The sequence below is a fragment of the Mustela putorius genome, unplaced genomic scaffold, assembly GCF_011764305.1.
Source record: "Mustela putorius furo isolate JIRA1106 unplaced genomic scaffold, ASM1176430v1.1 tig00001629_pilon_pilon_pilon, whole genome shotgun sequence".
Lineage (NCBI taxonomy): Eukaryota > Metazoa > Chordata > Mammalia > Carnivora > Mustelidae > Mustela > Mustela putorius.
In genome coordinates this window covers 68,830-92,056 of record NW_025421827.1, presented here as the reverse complement: position 1 = coordinate 92,056, position 23,227 = coordinate 68,830, and the positions used below count along the sequence as shown (strand labels likewise).

Genomic DNA, 23,227 nt, shown 5'->3' with positions numbered 1-23,227 from the left:
CAGCAGTGTGGTGGGGCATCAGGACAGGAATGGTGGTGGGCAGGGTGGACAGCACGGCCTGCACAGGTGCATGTGGGGTGGCAGGGGTTGGTGGGTGGCATGCAGAGAAGGGGGGACAGAACCATCTGGGAGGACAGCAGCACAGCAACTGCACAGGTAGGGCACGAAGGGCAGGGTAGGGCCTTAGTGCCTGTCAATGGGGCTGGACAGTGAAGGTCAGTAGTGGCCTCGGGCACAGGGCAGCAGCTTAGCTGCAGCAGTGGTGGTAAGGTGGACAGTATGAGGGGTGTGCTGCGGAGGGCAGGGTCACGAGGCGGGGGTACCCAGGCAGTAGCAGCATTGGGAGAAGGCTGGGGAGTGCGTGGGGGGGGGGGCAGCAGCAGCAGGTCAACGGGGAGGGAATCTGGAGGCACTGGAGCAGGGGGGGGGGGCCGACAGGCGGGAGAAGTTCGGGGTTAGCTGTTTGGTGGGACCAGCAGGGCAAGAGCATCAGGTTAATAGCTGTGTGGGCAGGGCAGGGGCTCTGCACAGCCGCAGCAGCAAGGGGAGAGTATGCAGTGAAGAAATGGCGGAGGGAGGGCAGTGAGGGCAGCAGTGATTAGAGGAAAGCAGTGACTTGAGATGGCAGCAGATGGGGAGGCAAAGCAGGGAGCCGCGAAGCGGGGAGGGATTGGCCTGGATGTGGTTGGGAGGGACTAGTGGCGCAGCAGCCACATGGCAATGGCACAGCATGGCTTGGGGGGCTGGGTGGGGCAGTGGAGATGGGCAGGAGCAGGGTGACCATGGTAGCAGTGGTGGTGCTGTTGGAAACACAGGCACCAGGGCAGTAGAAGCGCTGGAGGGTTGGCGCAGCAGGGTGGCAGAGTCCTGGGGGGTGCACAAGGGAGTGGTAAGGGCACTGAGGGTGGCACAGCTGGGCATCAGTTGCAACGGCAGGGCAGCAGAGCAGCTGTGGTGAGGGTTAGCTGTTGTGGAAAAAAAGGGCACTGCTGTGGAGTAGCAGGGTGGAGGGTGGCAGCACTGGTGGCAGCAGCATGTCAGGAATGGGGGGGTGGTGTTTGAAGTGACAGCGGTGGGTGTGTGGGGTGCAGCAGGGTGGCAGTGGGGGGATGGCACAGTGGGGGTGGCAGTGGTACAGGGTGTGGGGACCAGCCAGGCGGCAGAAGAACAGGTCGGGGGGGCAGTGATTTGGTAGCGGCGCTATCAAATGCTTTTTCTACATCTGTTTGACATGGTCCTATGATGTTGATCCTTCGTTTTGTGAATGCGGCCCATTAGTTTGATTTGTGGATGTTGAACCACCATTGCATCCCTGAAATACATCTTACTGGATCATACCTCTTCCCGTATTGTAGAATTTGGTTTGCAGATATTTGGGTGAGGATTTTTATGTTTATGTTCATCACAGATACTTGGGAGGTCTCGATAAGGGCCGTGCTGGCCTCATAAAATGAGGTGGGGAGCGTTTCTTCCTCTTGTTTGTCTGGCAGAGTTGGAGAAGGATGAAGGATTGGTATTCATTTTTTTCTGTGGATGATTCGTAGAATTTCACAGGTGAAACCATGGGGGTCCTGGACTTTTGCTTGTTGGAAGTTTTTGATTTCTTATTTAAGCTCTCTACTGGTCATTAGTAGACAGCTGAACAGTCAGATGTCTGTTTCTTTAGAATTCAATCTTAGTAGGTTGTATGTTTCTGGAAATGTATCCTTTTCTTTTGGATTATCCAGCTTGTTGGGGTGTAATTGTTCATAGTACATTCTTAAGAGCCTTTGCATATCAATGGTTTCAGGGAACATCTCTCTCATTTCTGATGATGAGTCCTCTTTCTTTGAATCTGGCTGAGACTCTGTCAGCTTTGTTCTTTTCAAAGAACCAGCTCTTTGCTGATCTGTTATTCTTGTTGGTGTTTTTAAAAATATATATATCTTTCTGTTGTCTTTTTAGTTTGTATTTCATTTATTTAAGTTCTGATGTGTTCCTTCTACTAACTTTGGACTTTATTTGTTCTTTTCTGTTTCCTTGAGGTATCAAGTTAGGTTGCTTATTTGAGACGTTTCTTGTTTCTTGAGTTAGGCCTGTATCACTATAAACTTCCTTCTTAGAACAACTTTTTTTTTTTTTTTTAAAGTTGGCTCTAAGGGCTGCCTGTGTGGCTTGGTCTGTTAGGTGTTGGCCTTTGGCTCAAGTCATGAATTTAGGGTCCTGGAATTGAGCCCTGCATGAGGTCCCTGGTCAGCACGGGGAGCCCCTTTCTCTCTCTTCTACTGCCTGCTGCTCCTTCCACTTTGCTCAGTCTGTCTCTCTCCCCAGCTCTGTGTCAAATAAATAAATGGCATCTTTAAAAAAATAAAGTGAGCTCTATGCCCAGTGTGGGGTTGAAACTCAAAACCACAAGATCAGGAGTCACAGAGCTCCACTGACTAATCGACTAATCGGGTACCCCATTTTAGAACCTGTTTTACTGCATTCTGTGAATTTTGTTTCATTGTATTAATTTTTCATTTACCTCAAAGTATTTCTGTGTTCCTATTTTGGTTTGCCCATGAACCCAATTGGTTGTTCAGTAGCATGTTGTTTAGTCTCTGTGTTTATGAATTTCCAGTTTTCTTCTTGTAATTGATTTCTAGTTCTATACCACTGTGGTTGGAAAAGATGGTTGATTTGATTTCAGTCCTCATTTGGGAAAATTCTAGGCTTCTGGAATTTATTGACTTGTCTTGTGGCCTTACATATGACCTAAGGTGGAGAACGTTCTAGGGGCACTTGAGAGAGTATATTCCTTTTGCTGCTTTTGGATGGAGGGTTCTGTGTGTATCTGTCAAGTCCATCCAAGTAAGGGGTTGTCTGAGGCTGATGTTTCCGTTGTGATCTTCTGTCTGGATGGGGGATCATTGAGAGAAGTGTGAGGTATTAAAGTTCCCTATGGTATTGGTGCTGATTGCTTCTCTTAGGTTTGTTCATATATGCTCTACATATTTAGTTGCTCCATGCTGGGGCAGTAAATATTTATAAATGTTGGATAATTGTACTGCATTAATTCCATTATCAGTTGTAGTGCCCTTCATTGGCTCTTGTTACAGTGTTTGGATTTTTTCTTGTTCTGCTCCATTGGGCTGAAAACAAGAAGATCATCTGTTAGTTCTGCAGCCATGAACAAAGCACACCCCTGCTCTAAGTCTGGTTTTCTTTTTTTTCCTCTGTAAATAAACACAATAAATTCTTCTCCAATGACCATATCCTGACTCCAATACGAGGATGTGTATAAAAGTGCTTTATAAACTAGGAGATACTGCCCAATTATGAAAATGATTGCGCAACACCAAATGTTCAGGATAAGATTTTTAAAGACATATGTATTTATTGTAGAGACAGAAAGAGAGTGCACAAGCATATGCTAGAGAAGGGAGGGTCAGAGGGAGAGAGGGTATCCTCCAGCAGCATCCCCGCTGAGTGTGGAGCCTGGTGCAGGGCTCTCTCCCAGGAGCTTGGGTTCTTGATTTGAGCCAAAATCAAGAGTCAGCTGCCTAACTGACTGTGCCACCCAGGTACCCCCAGAATAAGATTTTTTACAACATTTTTTGAGGGCTTTCTCTCATAGGTACTATTCTAAGTGATCTCCATTTCACTCAATTCTAAAAACTATTTTTAAATTTAAATAGAAGAGATTCTAAAAGCAAATATTCATAATATACTCCGAGGTGGGCAAACAGGCAGAAAAGAGGTTAAGTAGGGGCATTGGGATGGTTCAGTCATTGAAGCTTCTGCCTTTGGCTCAGGACATAATCCCAGGTTCCTGGGATTGAACCCCAGGTCAGGCTCCCTGCTCAGTGGGGAGTCATCTTCTCCCTCTGTCCCTCCCCCTGCTTATGTCTCCCCCTGTTTATGTCCCCCCTGACTCTCAAATAAATAATGAAATTAAAAAGGTAAGTTACTTGCTCAGTGTCATGATAAATGTTAGAACTAGATATAGTCCTGAGTGTGTGACCCTGAAGAATGTGTTCTTTACTTTGTACATTTACCAAAAAATACGTAGCCCTCAAAATACCATAGATTAAATTAGTTTCCCCTTTCTCCATACATTGAGTATCGGAAGATGCTACAATTCCAGGACCCTGGCTGCCTGGGTCGGTGGAGTGTCTGACTCTTGTTCTCCGGGTTATGAGTTTAAGCCATGTTGGGGGTACAGATTACTTAACTGAAAAAAAAAAAAAGATGCTATATTTGGGCTTGTTTTCTTTTTCCTTCTGACCCCTTCACCCATTTCTCCCACCTCCAACCCCAAACTTCTGCCACCCTCCATCTGTTCTGTCTGTGAGCTCATATTTTTGTTTTTGTTTTGTTTAAGGTTCTACATGTGATTTCTAGTATTTGTCTTTCTGTCTGGCCTGTATTACTATAGCATAATGCCTTCAAGGGCCACCATGTTGTAAATCGAAAGATTTCATCTTTTTTTATGGCTGAGTAGAATTCCACTGTTTATGGACCACAGTTTCCTTATTCATTCATCCACTGATGGCATTTAGGTTGTTTCTTTATTTTCACTGTTGTTATTTTCCTGCAGTGTACACAGGGGTGAATATACCTTTGTGAGTTAGTGTTTTCATTTCCTTCAGATAAATACTCAGAACAGAAATTGCTGGCTCCTTTGGTTGTTCTGCTTCTCATTTTTTGGAGGAACTTCTGTACTGTTTTCCATAGTGGCTGCACCCTTTTATACTCCTAGTAATGGTGCACTAGAGTTTTCCTCTACTCCACATCTTCACCAAAACTTGCTATTTCTTGTGTTTTTGGTAATGGCCCTTCTGACAGGTGTGAAGTGGTGCCTCATTCTGGTTTGATTTGCATTTCCCTGATGATTAATGAAGTTGAGCATCTTTTCGTGTTCGTGTAGACCATCTGTATTTCTTCTTCAGGAAAATGTCTATTTGGATTTGCTGCTGTTACATTAGATTACTTGTGGAGTTTTTGGTGTTTTTGTGTGTTTTGTTTTGTTTTGCTGTTGAGTTGTATGAGTTCTTTATATTTTAAACATTAACCCCTTACTGGATATATAATTTACAAATGTTTTACCTTAGGTTACCGTTTTATTTTGTTGATGGTTTCCTTTGTTGTTTTGACGTTTTATAGTTTGATGTAGGCCCACACTTTGCTTCTTTGTTTGTTTTTACTTTGGTATCAGCTTAAAAGCACCACTACTACCAAGACCTGTGTCAAGGGCCTTTCCAAATCCTGTGTTTTCTGCTGCTACAAGTTTTATAGTTCCAGGACTTATATTCAAGTATTTGACACATTTTGAGTTAAATTTTGTGTATGGTGTACGAAAATGGTGCAGTTTTGTTCTTTTGCATGTGGCTCTCCAGTGTTCCCAGCACCATTGATGACAGAGACTGTTTTTTCCCCCTTGTTTATTCTTGGCTCCTTTGTCATAAAGGTCCCGGACCATAGATGTGTGTTTCACTTCTGGGCTCTCTCCTGTCTTCTGGTGATGTGTGTGTCTGTTTTTATGACAATGTTAGATTGTTTTGATTCTCAAGCTTTGTCATTAGTCTGAAAAGTGCAAGCGCAATGCCTTTAGTGTGGTTCTTCTTTCTATAGATTGCTCTGGTATTCAGAGTCTTTTGTGGCATCATACAAATTTTTAGATCCTTCTGTTCTCTTTCTGTGAAAAATGTCCTTGGAATTTTGATAGTAATTACAAAGTAGATGGTTTAGGGAAGTATGGACATTTTACCACTATTAATTCTTTTCACCCATGAATATGTGATATGGTTTATGTGTGTTGCCTTCAGTTTCTTTCCTGTCTTGTAGTTTTCAATTATACAAGATTTTACCTCTTGGTGAAGTGTATTCCTGGGTATTTTATTCTTTTTGATGCAACTTAAGCTGGGATGATCTTCCTAATTTATTTTCTGATGATTCATTATTAGTGTACAGAAATGCAGTAGGTTTTGGGGTAGTAATATTGTATCCTGTCCCTTTACTGAATTTAGTCATAGTTTGAACAAGTTTTCATTGGCTTCTTTGAGGTTTTCCTTATATTCTGTATCATCTGCAAATAGTGACCATTTTACTTTTTTATTTCCAGTTTTGATGCCTTCGGATTATCTTCTTGCATAATTGTTCTGCCTTGGATTTTTAATACTGTGTTCAGTAAAAGTGGCAAGGAAAAAGTGACAGTGTTCCTAACTTCGGCGATCTTAGAGGAAATAGAAACAGCTAAAACTTTTCAGTATGGGATGTGACGTAATCTGTGTGGTTGTCGCATAAGGTCTTTAAAAAAAAGATTTTATTTATTTATTTATTTGAGAGAGAGAGATCACTAGTAGGCAGAGAGGCAGAGTGGGGGAAGCAGGCTACCTTCTGAGCAGAGAGCCCAATGTAGGGCTCGATCCCAGGACCCTGGGATAATGACCTGAGCTTAAGGCAGAGGCTTTAACTCACTGAGCCACCCAGGTGGCCCATATATGGCCTTTTTGGTGTTGAGGTATGTTCCTGGTCTACGTGCTCTGTTGAGAATTTTGATTGCAAATGGATATTAAAGTTTGTCACATGCTTTCCTGCTTCTCAAGATGATCACATCATTTTTATTCTTTATTTTGTTAATGTCCTATATCACTTTGATCGATGTGCTCCTGTAAACCATCGTTACATTCCTGCAAGATCCCACTTGATCATAGTATATGATCATATCAACATATTGGTGAACATGGGTTTTTAGTATTTTGTTGGACATTTTTACATCTATAGTTATCAGGGATATTGGACTATAAGATTCTTTTCTTGGGGTGTCCTCGTTTATTTTTGTATCAGGGTAATGTTGGCCTCAGCAAGTGGCTTTAGAAGCTTTCTCTTCTGTTTTTTTTTTTGAAAAGCGGGCAAAGGACTGGTATGAATCCTTCCCTGAATGGTAGAATTTACCATAAAAGACATCTGGTTCTGAAACATGGGTTTTTTTTTTTTGAGGTTTTAAATGGCTGATATGGTGAGTACTGGTGTTTTTTTATGTAAGAATTGAATCACTAGAGATGAAACTGTTTCCATATCTTGGTGGTGGGATGGATGAAGGGGAACGAGAGTCATGGGGGCCCAGCACTCAGAGGCTCCATCTGCCACTGCGGCTGTGTCATTCCTCTCAGATGCTGGCAGAGGATGAAGGACGTGGTGGAAACACGGCAGAGTGGTGGTGGCAGAAAGTTGGGGTCCGAGCGGGGTGATGAGACTGATGCGTGGCCCTCCTGTCCCACCCATAGGGTATCAGATTGCCTACTGCCTGGCCAACAGCAACTCCAGCACGTTCACCACAGTGGAGATGGGAGCTATGGTGAGGCAATTCATGGCCACCGAGCTGGACCCAGAGTCAGCATACATCTTCAGGCTGATGATCAAGATGAGGCAGGGCTGGGGGAGCCCCTAGAGGCCACCATCATCACCACTGAGAAGCGAGGTAAGGCCAGAGGCCCAGGTCCATTGTCCTGGTGATGTGGGAAGACAGCTGGGCCCAAGGCTTCCTGGGGCAGGGCTTGCAGGGTAGTGCGTCTACATAGCCCGATATTTACCAGATAGGCAAGAATGTCCCTGGAGAGGAGGTTGTGTAACTGGATCAGGGTGGCTCTGAGTCACCATGTTGGAGGGAGGCTCCCTGAAGCCAGGTGCTTTTTCTCTAATGTTCAAGACCACATGATCAGCTGAGCCAGGGGTTCCAAAACAGGTTTCCTACCAAGCAATCCTAGGGAGATATGTCTTCCTGGATGGCGCTTCTGTTCCAAGCCCTGGTGAGGTGCTTATTGTTCATTGTCTTGGTTTATCCTTAACCAAATTCTGGGGGACAAAGTGCTGTGAGGTCCAGTTCTACAGAAGACATGGGGCACAGACAGATTCAGTCATTTGCCAGGGACACAGCTGTTGAGGCAGTGATGTGGACACCTTCCACAGACACTGGGCTCCCTGTTCCCACAGCAATCTGCTGTGGGTTCCCATCTCAGTGAGCCCCTGATATGCCATCCAGCCTCATCCCGGGATCTGCCTCAGGAGGTTCCCTTCCCAGGTGCACCCCAACTACTATAGACCCTTTTTATGCCACCTGAACTTGGAGGGACCACAAGGGTTCCAGCTTAGGTCTGAGTCAGGACAGAGCAGGGGCAATCGAGTGCAGAGCAGGCACTGGACCCCCACTCTGAGGCTGCCAGGATCCTGCGTGGCTCTCAGGGCAGCGTGGTGCCTGCCAGTTTCTGTGCTACCACCAGCCCACATGCATAATTCCCTTAGAGTTCTGGCTTCAGAATGTGTGGCTCAGAGACTGCATCCCTGTTCTCTCCACATCCAGGGAGCAGGCTGTGCTTTGGCCCTGCTGAGGCCACAGGGTAGCACATGGGTGGTAGCTTGACTTGGCTTGTCCCAGGAGTGGTGTTGAGGGGAACATATGGCTCATTTACCGCCTGTGCTCTTGAACAGAGAGCCCCATCCATGCCCCAGAGCTATCTCCCTGTACTTTGGAGCAAAATCAAAACAAAATGAAAGGATCCAGGATACATTTGGGCCCATTTACCGGCAGAGGTACTCTTGGTCTATGGCTTGCTCATCAGTGTCAGAGCAGGGCTCTTACTGGAGCACAGGTAGACTGACAACCAGGCCTATCTGGAAATGTAGCCGCCCTGGGAGAAACACATTTGCTCACTACTCAAGCGTTATTTGTGCTGTTACGCTGAATCCTCCTCTGACCCACCTGCGTACCATGAGAGGCTGAGTGAAATGCAGTGCCTGGAGTGTAGATTATGTTGGCTTCTCTATACATCTGTCCCTAGGGGTTATTCTGCTGGTGGGAAGGGGGTTAGGGAGCAGGTATTTGGGGCTGACATGCCTTGCTTCTGAAGAGCCCCCTGTGTTTGAGCAGGAAGGCGGGGGGCTGCAGTCTGATCTGGCACCTGGGCCCACATTGGTTACCACGGTGGTTGGGTTGAGAGGAGCACAGGGCCTGCCAGCCAGAGTCTGTGGTTCCTCAACTGCCTGTTGACAGCCTGCACCCAGGGCTCGGGGCACTGGAGCAGAGCCAGAGCCCCAGGGCCCAGGAAGATGCTCATAGGAAAGGACTGGAGCCAGGGAGGGAGGGAGGCAGGCAGGCCCATGCCTCCACGGAAGCCAGCCAGGTCACTGGGGGGCTGAAGCCCGGCTCTGTGCTCTCTGCTGCATTGGAGGGTTGGCATGTCTCAGGACAAAAAGCACACAGTGGGAAGTCTGCCATCATCACAACCCTGAAGTAGACGGTGTGATGTGGCATGAACTCAGGCACCTGGGTGCAATGGTTATGTCTCCTCATCCAGTCTCCTTTCAGATGTCTAGGTCAGCACCTGGGCGTTGGACAGAGAGCAGCTAGCTAGGGTGCGGGAGTTCTTTCTGAGGAGGCTGGTAGGTGGAATGCTGTCCCGTGGCTAAGGTGGGCGGTGGGGGTAGAGACCAAAATAGCCTGCTAAGTGCTAAGGCTCAGGTTTTGTGCAAGGGGATTCTTGGAGGCGCCACAAAAGAAGAACCCCATCTCCATGTCCCTGCAGAATCTTTGGTTGGGTGCAAGGAGGGAGAAAGGGGGGAAGGAGTATATTTGCTCTTTCCACCACTATGCGGGTTACCTTCTTCCAAAGAGATCCATTGAGGACATGGAACACAGAGGCCGAGCGACCTGGTGGACACCAGGAGAGGGTGTGCTGTGCAACCGGGGGAGAAAGGGCTAGACCTGCCTGACCATGGTGGATGCAAAGAGGGCACTGAACAGGTTTGTGGGCCTTGGGCAAGGCGGTGAGCTGCAGGGCTTCGCCATTATCCAGGATGCCTCCGTAAACGCTGTTGCAAATCCTTTACAACCCCTTGGTTTTCTCCTTGGGAGAAAAATTTCTAGAAGCAGAAACCTTAGCTCAGAAGACATGAGCGTATTTGGCTTGGAGATACAGAAACTCATGGACACGCCATGTCCTGGTGACCAGGATGCAGGTCTTGTGGCCTCTCTGCTTCCATGTTGATGTCTCGTCTTCTATGTTAGGTGAAAATATATCTCATTAAGTGTGTGTCCACAGGCCTTTTATCCCTACTTTTCATTAAATGCCTGTGACTATACACGGTGATGTGTCTTGTGGGGTCTTAGTGTCTGATCGTGAAAATTCTCAAACTCAACTGGGTAAGGATTTGCAGAACTCATGGAAAAGCTGCATTCAAGCTAATCAAGAATTCGTAAAGGAGAACTTACTGAGTTGAGGAACTTGAGCCTACCTTTGTGACTCTTGTTTGAAATGTTGCTGGTTCTTTAATATTTCTTCTTCCAGATTTAGGGAAACTGTATCTGAAAATATCCATGATCTACAGAAATGTGATGAAATATTTCTGTGTGAACAAATGGGAAAATTTAACTTCTCTCCCTTCCTGAACCCTCCATCATTCTCAGGGAGAATTCTTTCTTCCAAGGTACTTAGTATTATTGGCACAAGTACAGCACAAGTGCTTTTTTTTTTCCTGTAACAGGACACCGCTAGAAACATTGGTTATTTTACTAAGGGATTGAGTGAAATGTCCAATTTGACAGTAATGTGTATAGACTCAGATAATGACCAGACAATTTTCAGGAATTAAGGGTGACTTTGTGGAGCCCCTTGGCAATAGCGGCTTCACACCTCGATGACACAGTGCTCAGGAGCCTTGCCAGATGAGTAGGGAATGTTACCTGTTGGCAGGTATAGGAACCTCAGGATATTTGGGGGACCTCGAGAAGAGGAATCCACTCAAATCAACAGGTATTGCAGTCAAGTCTGATGGGAGTATTGCACTTGGCTTTGGCCTGGACACACTACTGAAAGTTCACTCTAGTGATTCCTCATGAGAAGTTCCCGCACAGCAGGGTTTCAAAATCTGTATGGAACGGTCCGTCACTATGCCTGCCAGGCTTAGTTAGAATAGATGCTAAGAAACCTAGTGTGCTTGTGGCTGCCTTCTTGCATCTAAGAAACCATCCCAAATCGGTTGAGCTGAAAGCCATCACCCATGTGGACTGGCACACGCTGCCACCACTGCCAGGCGTTTCTGTGCCTCACAATGGGTCCCGTGAAGCTTTGAATCTGTTTAGTTCACAATCAGGTTTGGGGACCTCACTTTGTAGGGTGGCAGTGTTTTCGGATTGGGAAAATCCTATCAGAACTATACCCCAAATCGTCCCAGAATCCTCTAGAAGCTGGTTGTTGGAGGGCTTGCCCTTTAGGTCAGTAGCATAGTCTCTGGTTAGGAGTGAAGCAACTTTAATCTCCAAGGTATAGGTTACATTCATATTGGGTGGTGATTAGTTGTTGGTTTTTTATTCTTTTTTGAGTTCCAGGGTCCATGAGAGGCATGTCTTAGAAAGGAAAGACCAGAGGCTCATTTCAGCCAAATAGAGTTTTGAGGAAAGAAAGGAAGCAAGACTAACAGAGTCACTCACATAGAGTAGAAAAGACATTGAGGAGGTAGAGTATATGCATATCTCCAGTGGGAGTTCCGTGTCATTGAAGTTACGGGGTAGAGGAATGAGAATGCATGTTAAAGGTGAACGAAGATTCAAGGAGAAGTAAGCAACCCTAGGACGGTCATGCAAAATGCAGTTGAAATAGGGTTTATCCAGATCTTCTGTTCGGTTTATGGGAGAAGCAGAAAAACTATTTAGACTCCTGTCACATGGTGATTGACCTCTGGGCCATTTCCTGGCCCACATCCTCCTGCTTGGGTCTGGCAAAGATATCCTGGAAATCCCGGTAGCCCGCTGACCGTGCATGTATGATTTGAAGGTCTGCCAGCAGCAGTGCTAAATCTTTAAATTTCAGGATTCTGTGGTCTTAGCCTCTTTGAGCTTGTGCTCTCTGCTTTAAGGGAGGGGCATGCTTTCAGTTCTGTGTGACATTGTGTCTTCCCCAGTGTGGTTCCTGGGACCTCAACTAAAAGCTCTCCCTGTTTTTTACAGGTGGTGCTTTGAACCTCAGGTGACTGGACCTCGTTGGCAGCATCCAACGCGTCTGGCCTCTGTCTCTTCAGTGCAAATTCAAGTGCAAAATATACAGGAATGTGACCTCTGTCATCTCCCTGGTGGATGTATATCACAGTCATAAGTTGTCATGGTTCTGAACCTCCCGCCAGGGCTGAGGTTTAGGCCTTGACTTGGGTATCTTTTTTGCCGGCTTCTGTCTTTCTTCTGGAGGGAAAAATACCCTCTTCTTGTCGATTAACTTGGAGTTGTACCCTGAACCAGAATGTTTAGAGTTGGCTGCTTGTGGAAGATGACTTAGTGGCACATGTGGAGAAGGTTCTGCAAGTCCCTGCCCCACAAAAAACTTCTGAACTCCAGGTTGCCTCTGGTAGCAGAATCCTGAGTTATTGCAGCCTGACCTCGTATAGACATTCTCTTGACGATCAACTATCTGCCCACACTTGCTTCATTGGGCCATACATCTAGAGCAAAGAATCCCGGGCATCTTTACAAATGGATGTCTGAGTGGACTTCCGCACACGTGTTCTCTCTCTCTTTCTCTCTATCTCTATGTTTCTTTTTGTGGGCGGAGTGGGAGTTGCAGAGGATGAGAGAGACACTTCAGCAGGCTCCACATGCCTTCCATAGCCTGACACAGGCTCAATCCCATAACCCTGACGTCATTACCTGAGCCAAAGCCAAAAGTTGGTCCCTTAAGTGAAAGAACCATGGAGGCATTCCTGGACAGTCTTTGTGTTTATGGAAGGGACCGTAAGAACCCCCTTCTGTTCTAAAATCTACCGAATCGGGGAGTATTTCCACATCTGCTGTGGTCATACACCCTCTCAGGCCCAGAGATACATAGCTGTTCTTGGTGGTGGAGAAAAGCCCTTGGCTCCCATGTTCTCATAGTCGGGGAGGAAGCCCTCACTGCCTGATGCTGAACTGTCGAGGTTTTCCTGCCCTGATCCCAACAGGTCTTCCAGAAGAGCTTCTTTGTAAAAGATGAAATTAATTTGCCAACCCCTGGTTGGCACAGTTGGGTAAGCATCTGCCCTTGGCTCAGGTAGGATACCTGAATGCTGGATATCAAGCCCTGTATTGAGCACCCTTCTCCATCTTCCTTGCTGAGTGACCCTGACTGTTTTGCACTCTCTCTAGCTCTGTCATTCTCCAATATGTGAAGTAAATAGAAATATTTCTAACCATGTAATTAATTTGTAAATCCTTTGCATTTTGTAAGGACAATATTAGTAGAATTAAGGACACATGAGAGGTAGATCACAAACCATGTGTTGAATCTTGTGGCCATTCATCCTTGCACGATATACATATGTCGATAGGTTAAGGTTTTCTTGAACATACATTGAGGGTGCACTTGAGATGGCTTTGCTGGCAGGATGTGATTTTATTAAAGCACAGGATACGACCCTTGGGTAGAAAGGGTTGCTTGCTAGGGTCGTGACGGGAGGCTGACTCTCTGGGATAGCATTGGGGGAGGTCAGGCAAAAGGGAGGTTTTGCAAGAACGTGGCAGGAGGACAGAGGACACCCAGGATTCAGGAGGCTTTGCTCTTGTGAAGGGAAGGTGGTTTTTCCTGCTAGAAAGGCATGAATTGAAAGATGGCGCGGAGCTTCCTGGAGCAATGTTACCTTCCTCCTCTCACAGGTCCTTCTCAAGGGACTGCAGGTTTGAAAAGAAACTCTGTCCTATGGACATTTCCTTCAGCCTCAGCCTCCCTCAGTGTCATGGAGGGGAGGGAGATGTCAGGGCTTCAGGAAACGGAGATCCGGGCCTCTGGCAGGTAGCTAGCCTCTCGTTAAATGAGCCTCTTCCTGCAGAATCAGACCGGTCTTGCCGGGTTTTGATCTCCATCTGTGGAGAACCTGTTTTTTCCTTTCCTCAGCTTGAGGGCAGTCAAAGCGCCTGAGGGATGTCCCCTGTATCACAGGTTGGGGGGCGGTGTGTGGCGTGCCAGCGCCTGCTTGGTGCTCAGCTAGCCTTCCCCTCCCTCCTCGTGTGCCCCTGACCAGTGCAGAGCCTTGCGTGGTTAAGGTTGTTGAAGGAAGACAGTCTCATCTTCTGTAGCTTCTTCCTGCTGAATAGGGGCGTAGAGCTGTCCCTCCGTGTGGGTCATTGCTGGTCAGGTGGGGGAGGCCCAGCTGGGGGAGGCCTCTTCTGTCAGAGTCGTAAAAGGAAGAGGTCGCTGAGTGCAGGGGAGAACTTGTGACTGGATCTTCCTGAGTGGAAAGGACCATTTGTCCTCTGGAAGTTACTGCAGTGAAGGGTTCCTGGCACCACCTGCAGAGACCGGGCAGGGGGTGGGAAACAACACAACGGGGTTAGAAGAAGAAAGGGAAGGAGAATCCCCATGAAGAGTCCTCTGATAGTGGGTGAGAACCCTTCCCCAGGCCAGGAGTTGAGCCAGTCCTTAAGGAGAGGAATCCTTGGAAGTGGGGATTTGAGCAGTGGTGTCTGGTAGAAACCCAGAGTTCTCTTTGAGATCATGGGGAATGTATGCACAGCATTGTGTCTTTCGATGGGCACAGGCTCCACCTTGTGCAGCAGTTACCACCTCTGAAGCCTTTGTGTTCTGTAGAACTGCTTTATGCGTTGGGATCATTCCCGTATTTCACTGAGAAATCCTGTTTGGGGTGACACGGTGGGCCTTGACTGTGTACTCAGTAAGGACTTCCCCATGCCCCACGACATCCTCCATTCCCAAAGAGGGGCAACGATGGATGCCAGGTGGCCACGTCAGTGGAACAAAGCACCCGTGCACCATTGCTTAAAATGGGGAAGGTCGGCTGGGTCGGTGATGGTTTTCATGATGCGCCCATGCATTTGGCCCAGGCCAAATGTCTGGCGGCCTCTGGAGCTTGGGGAAGCCATGGGCCCAGGTTAGAGCTTCATGGCCATTGCGTCCCAGCTAGGGACCCTTATCGAATCCCCAGTCTCCTTGAACCGCAGTCAGGCTTTCAAGGGCTCCTTGGGTTGGGAGGGCCATTCTTGGAACGTGCAAGCATTTCAGGCCAATATCGGGTTGGCAGGTTCTGGCTTGGGAAGAAGAGCCTTTTCTGTCAATTGCTTCATGGGCGACAAGGATGAGGAAGGCCTGTCAGAGTCCGGATAAATGCTTGTATGATTTGTTGCCAATGAGAACCAACAGGTGGGCACTAGGATCTCTGCTTTGGGGGCAGACATGTTTGCTGATAGGCTTTGGCCTCAGCAGTCCGAGTTCGACTGATGACAGCACTCCTGGTTCTTCTTACCGCCTTTCCCTGAAACTGTTGCCGTTGCTAAAGCACCTGTCCTCCACGTTTTCGTAGGGGCCTCTGCAGTGTGGTGGACTTCAGAACCTTTCCAGAGTTAGGAGCCATGGGCATAGAGCAGTTGGGTCCAGGCCTAAGGATCGCTGGGTTTCCAGTTGGCCATCATCTTTAGGGCTTTCAGAACTTAGATGCAGCTGTATACCACTGGCATCCTGTTAAAATGCAGGCATATCTGGAAGTGTAAGGTGGTACTTGGTAATATCATGGGCCTGCTGTCATGGTTTGGTGGCCTTTGTTCTCTGGGACACTCTGGAGCTGATGCCAGGCTCACCAGCCATAGCGAAGGAAATTCTGTCATCACCCCTCCCTGAACATCCCAGGTAAGCATTTGTTTATTTCCACTTTGTTTCAAAATGAGTATTCTAAAATTTGAAAGGATTCATATTTTTAAAACAAAAAAATAGAGGGGCTCCTGGGTGGCTCAGTGGGTGATTGCTCCTGCCTTTGGCTCAGGTCATGATCCCAGGGGCCTGGGATCGAGCTCCACATGGAGCTCTCTGCTCAGCAGGGAGCCTGCTTCCCTTTCTCTCTGTGCCTGCCTCTCTGCCTAATTGTGATTTCTGTCTGTCAAATAAATAAAATCTTAAAAAAAACCCGAAAAGATAGAAATAGGCAAGAATTACTTGAAGGGAAGTGTATCAAGTATATCAAGCAAATTCAAAGAACAGTTGGTAGAATGAGAAGCAGGACTCTTAATTTCACAGAGTTGTGCAAGTTATAAAACTTCCTTTGATTTCTCTAATAACAACACTGAAATTGCCTATAATCATTTCTGATAGACAGAGCATTGTACTAGAAGTGAATGGATGCTTTTCAGGGGACCGAACAATGAGGTCTGAGTGGACAGCCCTCTCATGATCCTGTTTGATCCAGGAATAGGATTTTGAAGATCTGGTGGAATGGAGGGACCACGCGTCCTCCAGATGACTCTCCCTAAGGGTTTGTGTCCGCTTGTTCACATCTCTAGCTTGAATAGCCGACTGTTCCGGCTTTGGTTTCTGCATTTCTCATTCATACTTCAACTTCATGAATGCATTCTTGCTTCTTCGACATTCAGCTGAGTCAGCTCTGGAAAAGGCTACCAAATTGTCACATCCAGTTTTTGGCTTTAGTCTTACTTGCCCATCCTGCAGCATAACCCTCAGTCTCTGTTGTCTCTGACACCTGCCTGCTAGCTTTCCTTTCTTATCTCTGATACATCCCCTTACTGTTCCTCACAAAGTTGTCTTTCCCTTTTGCCCCAGACGTTGCCTCTCCTTGGGTTTGTTGCCCAACCATCCTTGGCTCACTGCTTTTCTTCAGTCTGTGTTTTTTCCTGACTGGTCTTCTCTTTCTCTCTCTCTCTCTCTCTTTTTAATAAAATACTTCTGAATTAGTAATAACATGGTTAAAGGTAAAGTGATGTTCCCTCTAGGAAGGGTGACATTTTTCATCTCAACTGAGACACTTCCACTGAGAATGAAAGAGGTTCCATAAAGTTATGATGGGACAACTGGCTATATCGGGACAGTCCCAGACAAACTGGAGTTATGGTCCTCCTGCTGTAGATATGTCTGTCTGTCTTGTTTGTCCTACCAGTGCTGCTTTTTTTTCAGGTAAAAGATACTCTTGTATGCCCCCTACTGTTATTTAGAAGGGAATCCATCATCTTTAGGGCTTTCAGAACTTAGATGCAGCTGTATACCACTGGCATCCTGTTAAAATGCAGATGCTGATTTAGTAGATCTGGTGGGGGCCCTGAGTTTTGCATTTCTAAAAAGCTCCCAGGTGAAGCTGACTCTGCTGCTCAGGGAGCCACACTTTGAGTAAGGAGTCTATACATGATTTTCTGTTCTTTCTTTGATTTTTTGTCACTTCTTAAAAGTCTGTCCAAGACATCTGTATCTAAACGGAACATGGATTGTTTCTTTGTTATAACTGCACAGTAATTCAAGCATGGACGTTCCATAGTTAGTTAACTGGTTATTATTAGTTATGCACTATTTCAAACCTTTTGCTATTACAAACCAATGTTCTAGTGAATGACCTTGTACATATAGGTTTTTTCTATCAGGTAAATTCCTAGAAGTGTGCTGCCAGGTCAACGGGTGCATAGAATTGATAACTCGATCATTCAGGATTTTGGTATCATTTTGTGTCACTCCCATCGACACCACCTGAGTGCTTGGTTGTCCACGCTTCTCCCATAGAACATGTGGTTCAACTTCTGGAATTTTGGCAGTGGAAAGAGAAACGTGGTATTTTATGAAGTTTATCTCTGCAAGCTTCTTACCTATGAGTGAGGTTAAGTATTTTTTCATGTATCTGAAAGGTGTATTTACGTTTCTGTGAACCCTCTGTTCATATCTTTTGCCCATTTTGCTCTTAGGTTTGTGGCTTTTTTTGTTCTTCTTCTTCTTCTTCAGTGTCTAGCTCTTTATAGATTAGGGATACTAGTGCTTGTCCATTTTATGGATTGCAAACTCTTATTTTATGGGATGTGATTTGTCTTTTGATAGTTGACCCTGGTGTTCTCTCCCCCCATGCAGGTATTCTGTTTCAGGATGCCACCTTTCACTTAGTCATTTCTTTAGGCTCCCCTTGGCTGTGACAATTTCTCAGACTTCCCTGGTTTTTGATAACCTGGGCAATTTTGAGGAGTACAATTAGGTGTTTTGTAGAATGTCCCTCAACTGGGAATTGTCTGCTGTTGTTTTCATGATTAGACTGAGGTTATGGGTTTCTTGGAGGAAGACCACAGAGATAAAATGTCCTTTGGTCTTATCATATCAAGGGTTAGTGCTCTGGACATGACTTATTACTTTGTTTTCTCTGTCCTCATACTGTACTCCTTGGAAGGAAGTGGGCAATTACACTATACCACTTACACTATACCTCCTTCCTGTTGGAGTAGCTACATGATTATGTACATAAATTATCAGGAATTCTGCATAGGAGATTTTTCTGTTCTCTCCTATTTACTAATCCATTTATATCAGCATGAATTCGTGGCTAGTTATTTTATATTTTGGTTCTAGTACAATGATACCTTGTTCCTTTTGTTGCTCAAGTTGTCCCAGGTTGGTTAGTAAAAGCATCTTCTCGTGGCACCTGGGTGGCTGAGTTGGTTGAGTGTCTGACTCTTGATTTTAGCTCAGGTCATGATCTCAGGGTCCTGGGATCCAGCCCCACCTTGGGCTCTTTGCTGAGTGTGGGGCCTGCTTGAAATTCTCTCTCTCAGGGTGCCTGGGTGGCTCAGTGGGTGAAAACCTCTGCCTTCAGCTCAGGTCATGGTCCCGGGGTCGTGGGATCGAGCCCCACATCGGCCTCTCAGCTCAGCAGGGAGCCTTCTTCACCCTCTCTCTCTGCCTGCCTCTCTGCCTACTTGTGATCTCTGCCTGTGAAATAAGTAAGTAAGTAAATAAATAAATAGAAATTCTCTCTCTCTCCCTGTGCTCCTCCCTGCTGCTTATGCTTTCTCTCCTTTTTCTACTTTCTCAAAAACAAGTAAATAAATTTTTAAAAAAAGCACCTTCTGTCGCTTCCTGTGTCTATTGACATACCCTGTTATTGTTTGAATATTTCTACCTTACTCTGTGGCAGTAGATTTTCCAGGTTCATCTTATGTCTTTCCTGCCCTAGAATTAGCCATTTCCCCCCCCTAAGTAGTTCTGGTTCTTTTCATTGGAACATAGTATGAGAAACCAAGATTGGGGGACTAGGTGTGTCTGTTGTGACTTTTAAGTCATTGCTCAAAGACCCACTCAGCTAACTGAACAGGGAGTTTGTGTATACTCACTCATGTATATACATGTGTCTAAAAATATTTGAGTATGTCACCATCTTTATCTATAGTAAGCTAAGTATTCACACTGTTGTCTCCTGGTTTTAAAACACAAGTTTTCAAAAACATAGGATGTGAAATTGCTGTGTTTGTTATGTATGTATGTATGTATGTATGTATGTTTAGCTTCGCAAGAAATTGCCAAACTATTTCTACAAAGTTGCTGTATCAGTTTTTGTTCCTACCAACTATGAATGAGAATCTTGTTGTTCTGATTCTGGACCTGAAATTGGCACTGTCATTATTTTTGATGTAACCATTCCAATACCTGTGTCATGTTGTCTGCATATTCCCACTGAGGTGATGTGGAGCATCTATCTGTTTGTGTATTTATTTGCTACCCTTATATCTTTGGTGAAGAGTTTGTTCAAATCTTTTGCATATTTTTCATTTGGTCATTTCTTTTCTTATTATGAATCATTAAGAGCTCTTTTGTGATGTTGGACACAAAGCCTTTATTAGATACCTGCGTTCCAAACATTTTCTCCCTGTCTGTGCCTTATCCTTTCATTTTCTTAAAAATGTCTTTCACAGAGCAGAAGACTTTATTTTTAATAATATCCAACGCATGCTTTTCCCCGTGGAATATGCTTTTGCTGTTGAATCTAAAAACCCATCCCCCAAACCAGTGTCCCTAGAGATTTTTCTCCTGTATTCTTTATTCTTGTATTTTTATATTTATATCTCTGATTCATTTTTAGTTAATACTTGTGTAAGGTCTGTGTCTAGTTTCATTTCTTTTGCATGAGTGTTTGGTTGTTCGAGCACCATTTGTTGAAAGACTATCTTTTCTCCTTTTATTCCTTTTGTGCCTTTGTCAAAAAATGTTTGACTTTATTTTGGTAGATCTATTCCTGGTCCTTGTAATCTGTTCTGTTGATCTGTGTGTCTCTCTCAGCACTAACACACTGTCTTGGTGGCTAGTAGCTTTATAGTAAGTCTCAAGACCAGGTGAGGTGAATTCTCATTTTTCTTCCACATTGTGTTGGCTATTCTATTTTTTTTTAAACTTTTTAAAAAGATGTTATTTATTTGTCAGAGAGAGAGAACAAACAGGGGATGTCACAGGCAGAGAGGGCAGAGGGAGAAGCAGGCTCCCCTCTGAGCAAGGAGCTTGACTCGGGACTTGATCCCAGGACTCTGGGATCATGACCTGAGCCACGCAGGTGTCCCGTGTGTTGGCTCTTCTAGATATTTGCCTTTCTGTGTAAACTTCAGAATCTTCTTGTCATTATCTGCAAAATAACTGTGAGGTTTTACTTGGATTTCATTGAATTTATCGATTAAGTTGGAAAGAATTGACCTCTTAGCCATATTGAGTCTTGCTACTGATGAATACGAACTCTCCATTTATTTAGATCTTTGATTTCTTCCATCAGTTTTGTCTTCCTGTGTATATGTATTGTGTTAGATTTTATACTTGAGTACCCTTTTTAGGGGTGTTTGTAAAGAGTATTTTTTTCATTTGAAAATTTGGAATTCAATTCTTTATTCAGATATAGGAAAATAGTTGACTTTTTTACATTGACCTTGTATCCTATGATGTTTTGGTATTTCCTCATTACCTCCAATAGATTTTTTTTATAAGATACTTGAGATTTTCTACATAGACAATAATATTGACTTCAGATAGAGTTTTGTTTTTCCTTTTAAATGACACACCCTCATTGTCTCATGCCCTCTTTCCACGCACCTTCCCTCTGGTAATCACCAGTTTGTTCTCTATATTTGTGAGTCTCTTTTTTTGGGTCTCTTTTATGCTTTGTTTTGTTTCTTAAATTTCACATATGATTGAAATCATAGGATATTTGTCTTTCTTTGACCTATTTCATTTAGTATTATACCCTCTAGATTTATCTGTGTTGTTGCAAATGTCAAGATTTCATTCTTTTCTCTGGCCAAGTACTAGTCTATTAGCTATCTATATAATCTCTATATATCTCTTTATATATCTATATATACACCACGTCATTTTTAATCCACTCATCTATTGACGGGCTCTTCCATATCTTGCCTACTGTAAATAGTGCTGCAATATAAACGTATCTTTTCAAATGTTTTCATTTTCTTTGAGTAATTACCCAGTAATGGAATTACTGGAACATATGACAGTTCTATTTTTAAATTATTGAGGAACCCCCACATTGTTTTCCATAATGGCTGCACCAGTTTTCATCCCCATCATCAGTACACAAGGTTCCTTTTTCTTCACATTATCACCAACTCTTGTTCTTTCTTGTTCTTTTTCTGCAGGCAGAGTCCCAGGCTGGCAGGAGAAGTGGGCGTGGTCGCTGGGACAGCCCTCCAAAATGGGTCAGGTGACCTTTCAAACTCTGGGGAGGTGAAGGGTTCCTAACATCACAACAGCACGTGGGCCATACCGTAGGCGGATTTTTCTGGACCCATCAGACAACCTGTGCAAGACGTGAGGATGAGTGAAATGCGCTGCCTGGAATGGAGGTTGTGTTGTCTTCTGGGGCTTCTGTCCCCAGGGGATATTCAGGCCGGTGGGCTGGGGGCAAAGGGGCAGGTTATTTGGGGCCGATGTGCCTTGCTGCGGAAGCGACCCTGTGTTTGAGCAGGAAGGCGGGGGCTGCAGTTGGATCAGGCACCTGGGCCCACGTTGGTTACCACGGTGGTTGGGTTGAGGGTAGCACAGGACCGGCCGGCTGGAGTCTGTAGCCCCTCAACTGCCTTTGACGGCCTGTACCCAGGGCCCGGGGCACCAGGGGACAGCCAGAGTCCCAGGGCCCAGGCAGATGCTTATTGGAAAGGACTAGAGCCAGGGAGAGAGGGAGGGAGGGAGGCCCAGTCAGCCACAGCAGCCAGCCAAGTCGCTGGGGTGCTCAAGCGTGACACTCTGCTCTGTCCTTTATTGGAGGGTTGGCGTTTATCAGGGCAAAATGTGCACAGTGTGAACTCTACCATAGCCAGGACCCTGAAGTGGAAGGGTGTTGTGGAAGGGGAAGGTAGTCAGTCGTTGTTGGTTTTTTTTTTTTTTTTTTTTTTTTTTTTTGTTGAGTACCAGGGTCCATGAGAGGCATGTCTTAGCAAGGAAAGACCAGAGGCCCTTTTCAGCCTGATGGAACTCCTGGCAGGCAATTCGCCAAGCATGCTTTAGGGGAAGGCCTTCCAGCAGCAATGCTAAGACTTTGACAGATGGCGGGGCCCTGTGGTTTTGGCCTCCTTGAACCTGCACTCCCTGCTGGGACGGAGGGGCCTGCTTCCATCATGGGTGACTGTTTCTCCCCATGTGCGGTCCTGAGACCTCGACTGAAAGCTCTCCTTGTTTTTACAGGTGGCGCTTTGAGGCTCAGGGGATGTGGCCTGCTGGGCAGCATCCAGAGCGTCTGGCCTCTGTCTCTTCAGTGCAGATGGAAGTGCAGCATGTCCAGGATTGTGACCGCTGTCGTCTCGCTGGTGCACGTGCATCACAGTGGTAAGTTGTCTTGGTTCTGAACCTCCCACCTGGGTTGAGGTTCAGGCCTTGACTTGGGTGTCTTTCTTGCCGGCCTCTCTCTTTCTTCCGGAGGCAAAGAGAGCCTCTTCCTGTCGATTAACGTGGAGTTGTACCCTTAACCAGAATGTCTAGAGTTGGCTGCTTGGGGAAGATGATTTAGTGGCACATGTGGAGAAGGTTCTGCAAGTCCCTGCCCCACACAAGACTTCTGAACTCCAGGTTGCCCCTTTTAGCAGAGTCCTGAGTTATTGCTGCCTGATCTTATAAATAGACATTCTCTTGATGGTCAACTTTCTGCCCACACTGGCTTTATTGGGCCATTCATCTAGAGCAAAGAATGCCGGGCATCTTTACAAATGGATGTCTGAGTGGACTTGCGCACACGTTCTTTCTCTCTCTCTTTCTCACTCACGCTCTCCTGGATTTTTTTTTTTTTTTGCGGGGGAGTGGGTGTTGCAGGGGATGAGAACGACCCTTCAGCAGGCTCCACATTCCTTCCATAGCCTGACAAGGGGCTCAATCCCATAACCCTGACATCATAACCTGAGCCAAAGCCAACAGCTGGTCCCTTAACTGAAAGAACCTCGCAGGCATTCCTAGACAGGCTTTGTCTTTATGGAAGGGGCCATAAGAACGCCATCCTG

The 23,227-nt window shown here is 45.7% G+C and overlaps 1 protein-coding gene across 8 annotated transcripts in view; it reads left to right on the top strand.

Annotated features, from left to right (window-relative positions):
- Positions 1-7,036: 7,036 nt before the first annotated feature.
- LOC123394173 overlaps positions 7,037-23,227 on the top strand; it is a 39,654-nt gene continuing 23,463 nt past the window's right edge. Inside the window, exons 1-5 of one of the 8 annotated variants that reach the window (XR_006608936.1) lie at positions 9,904-10,446; positions 11,966-12,103; positions 14,024-14,026; positions 21,377-21,441; positions 22,422-22,562. Coding sequence is in view for 3 of the 8 variants with exons in the window: in XM_045087932.1 (XP_044943867.1) it covers positions 7,060-7,444; positions 21,377-21,436; positions 22,422-22,562 (586 nt within the window). In the remaining 5 variants the exon portion in view is untranslated. Of the gene's footprint in view, positions 7,445-9,903; positions 10,447-11,965; positions 12,104-13,940; positions 15,621-15,839; positions 16,240-21,376; positions 21,571-22,421; positions 22,563-23,227 lie in introns of those variants that run through there. The other 7 variants (XR_006608935.1, XM_045087932.1, XM_045087933.1 and 4 more) reach the window with 7 other exon arrangements.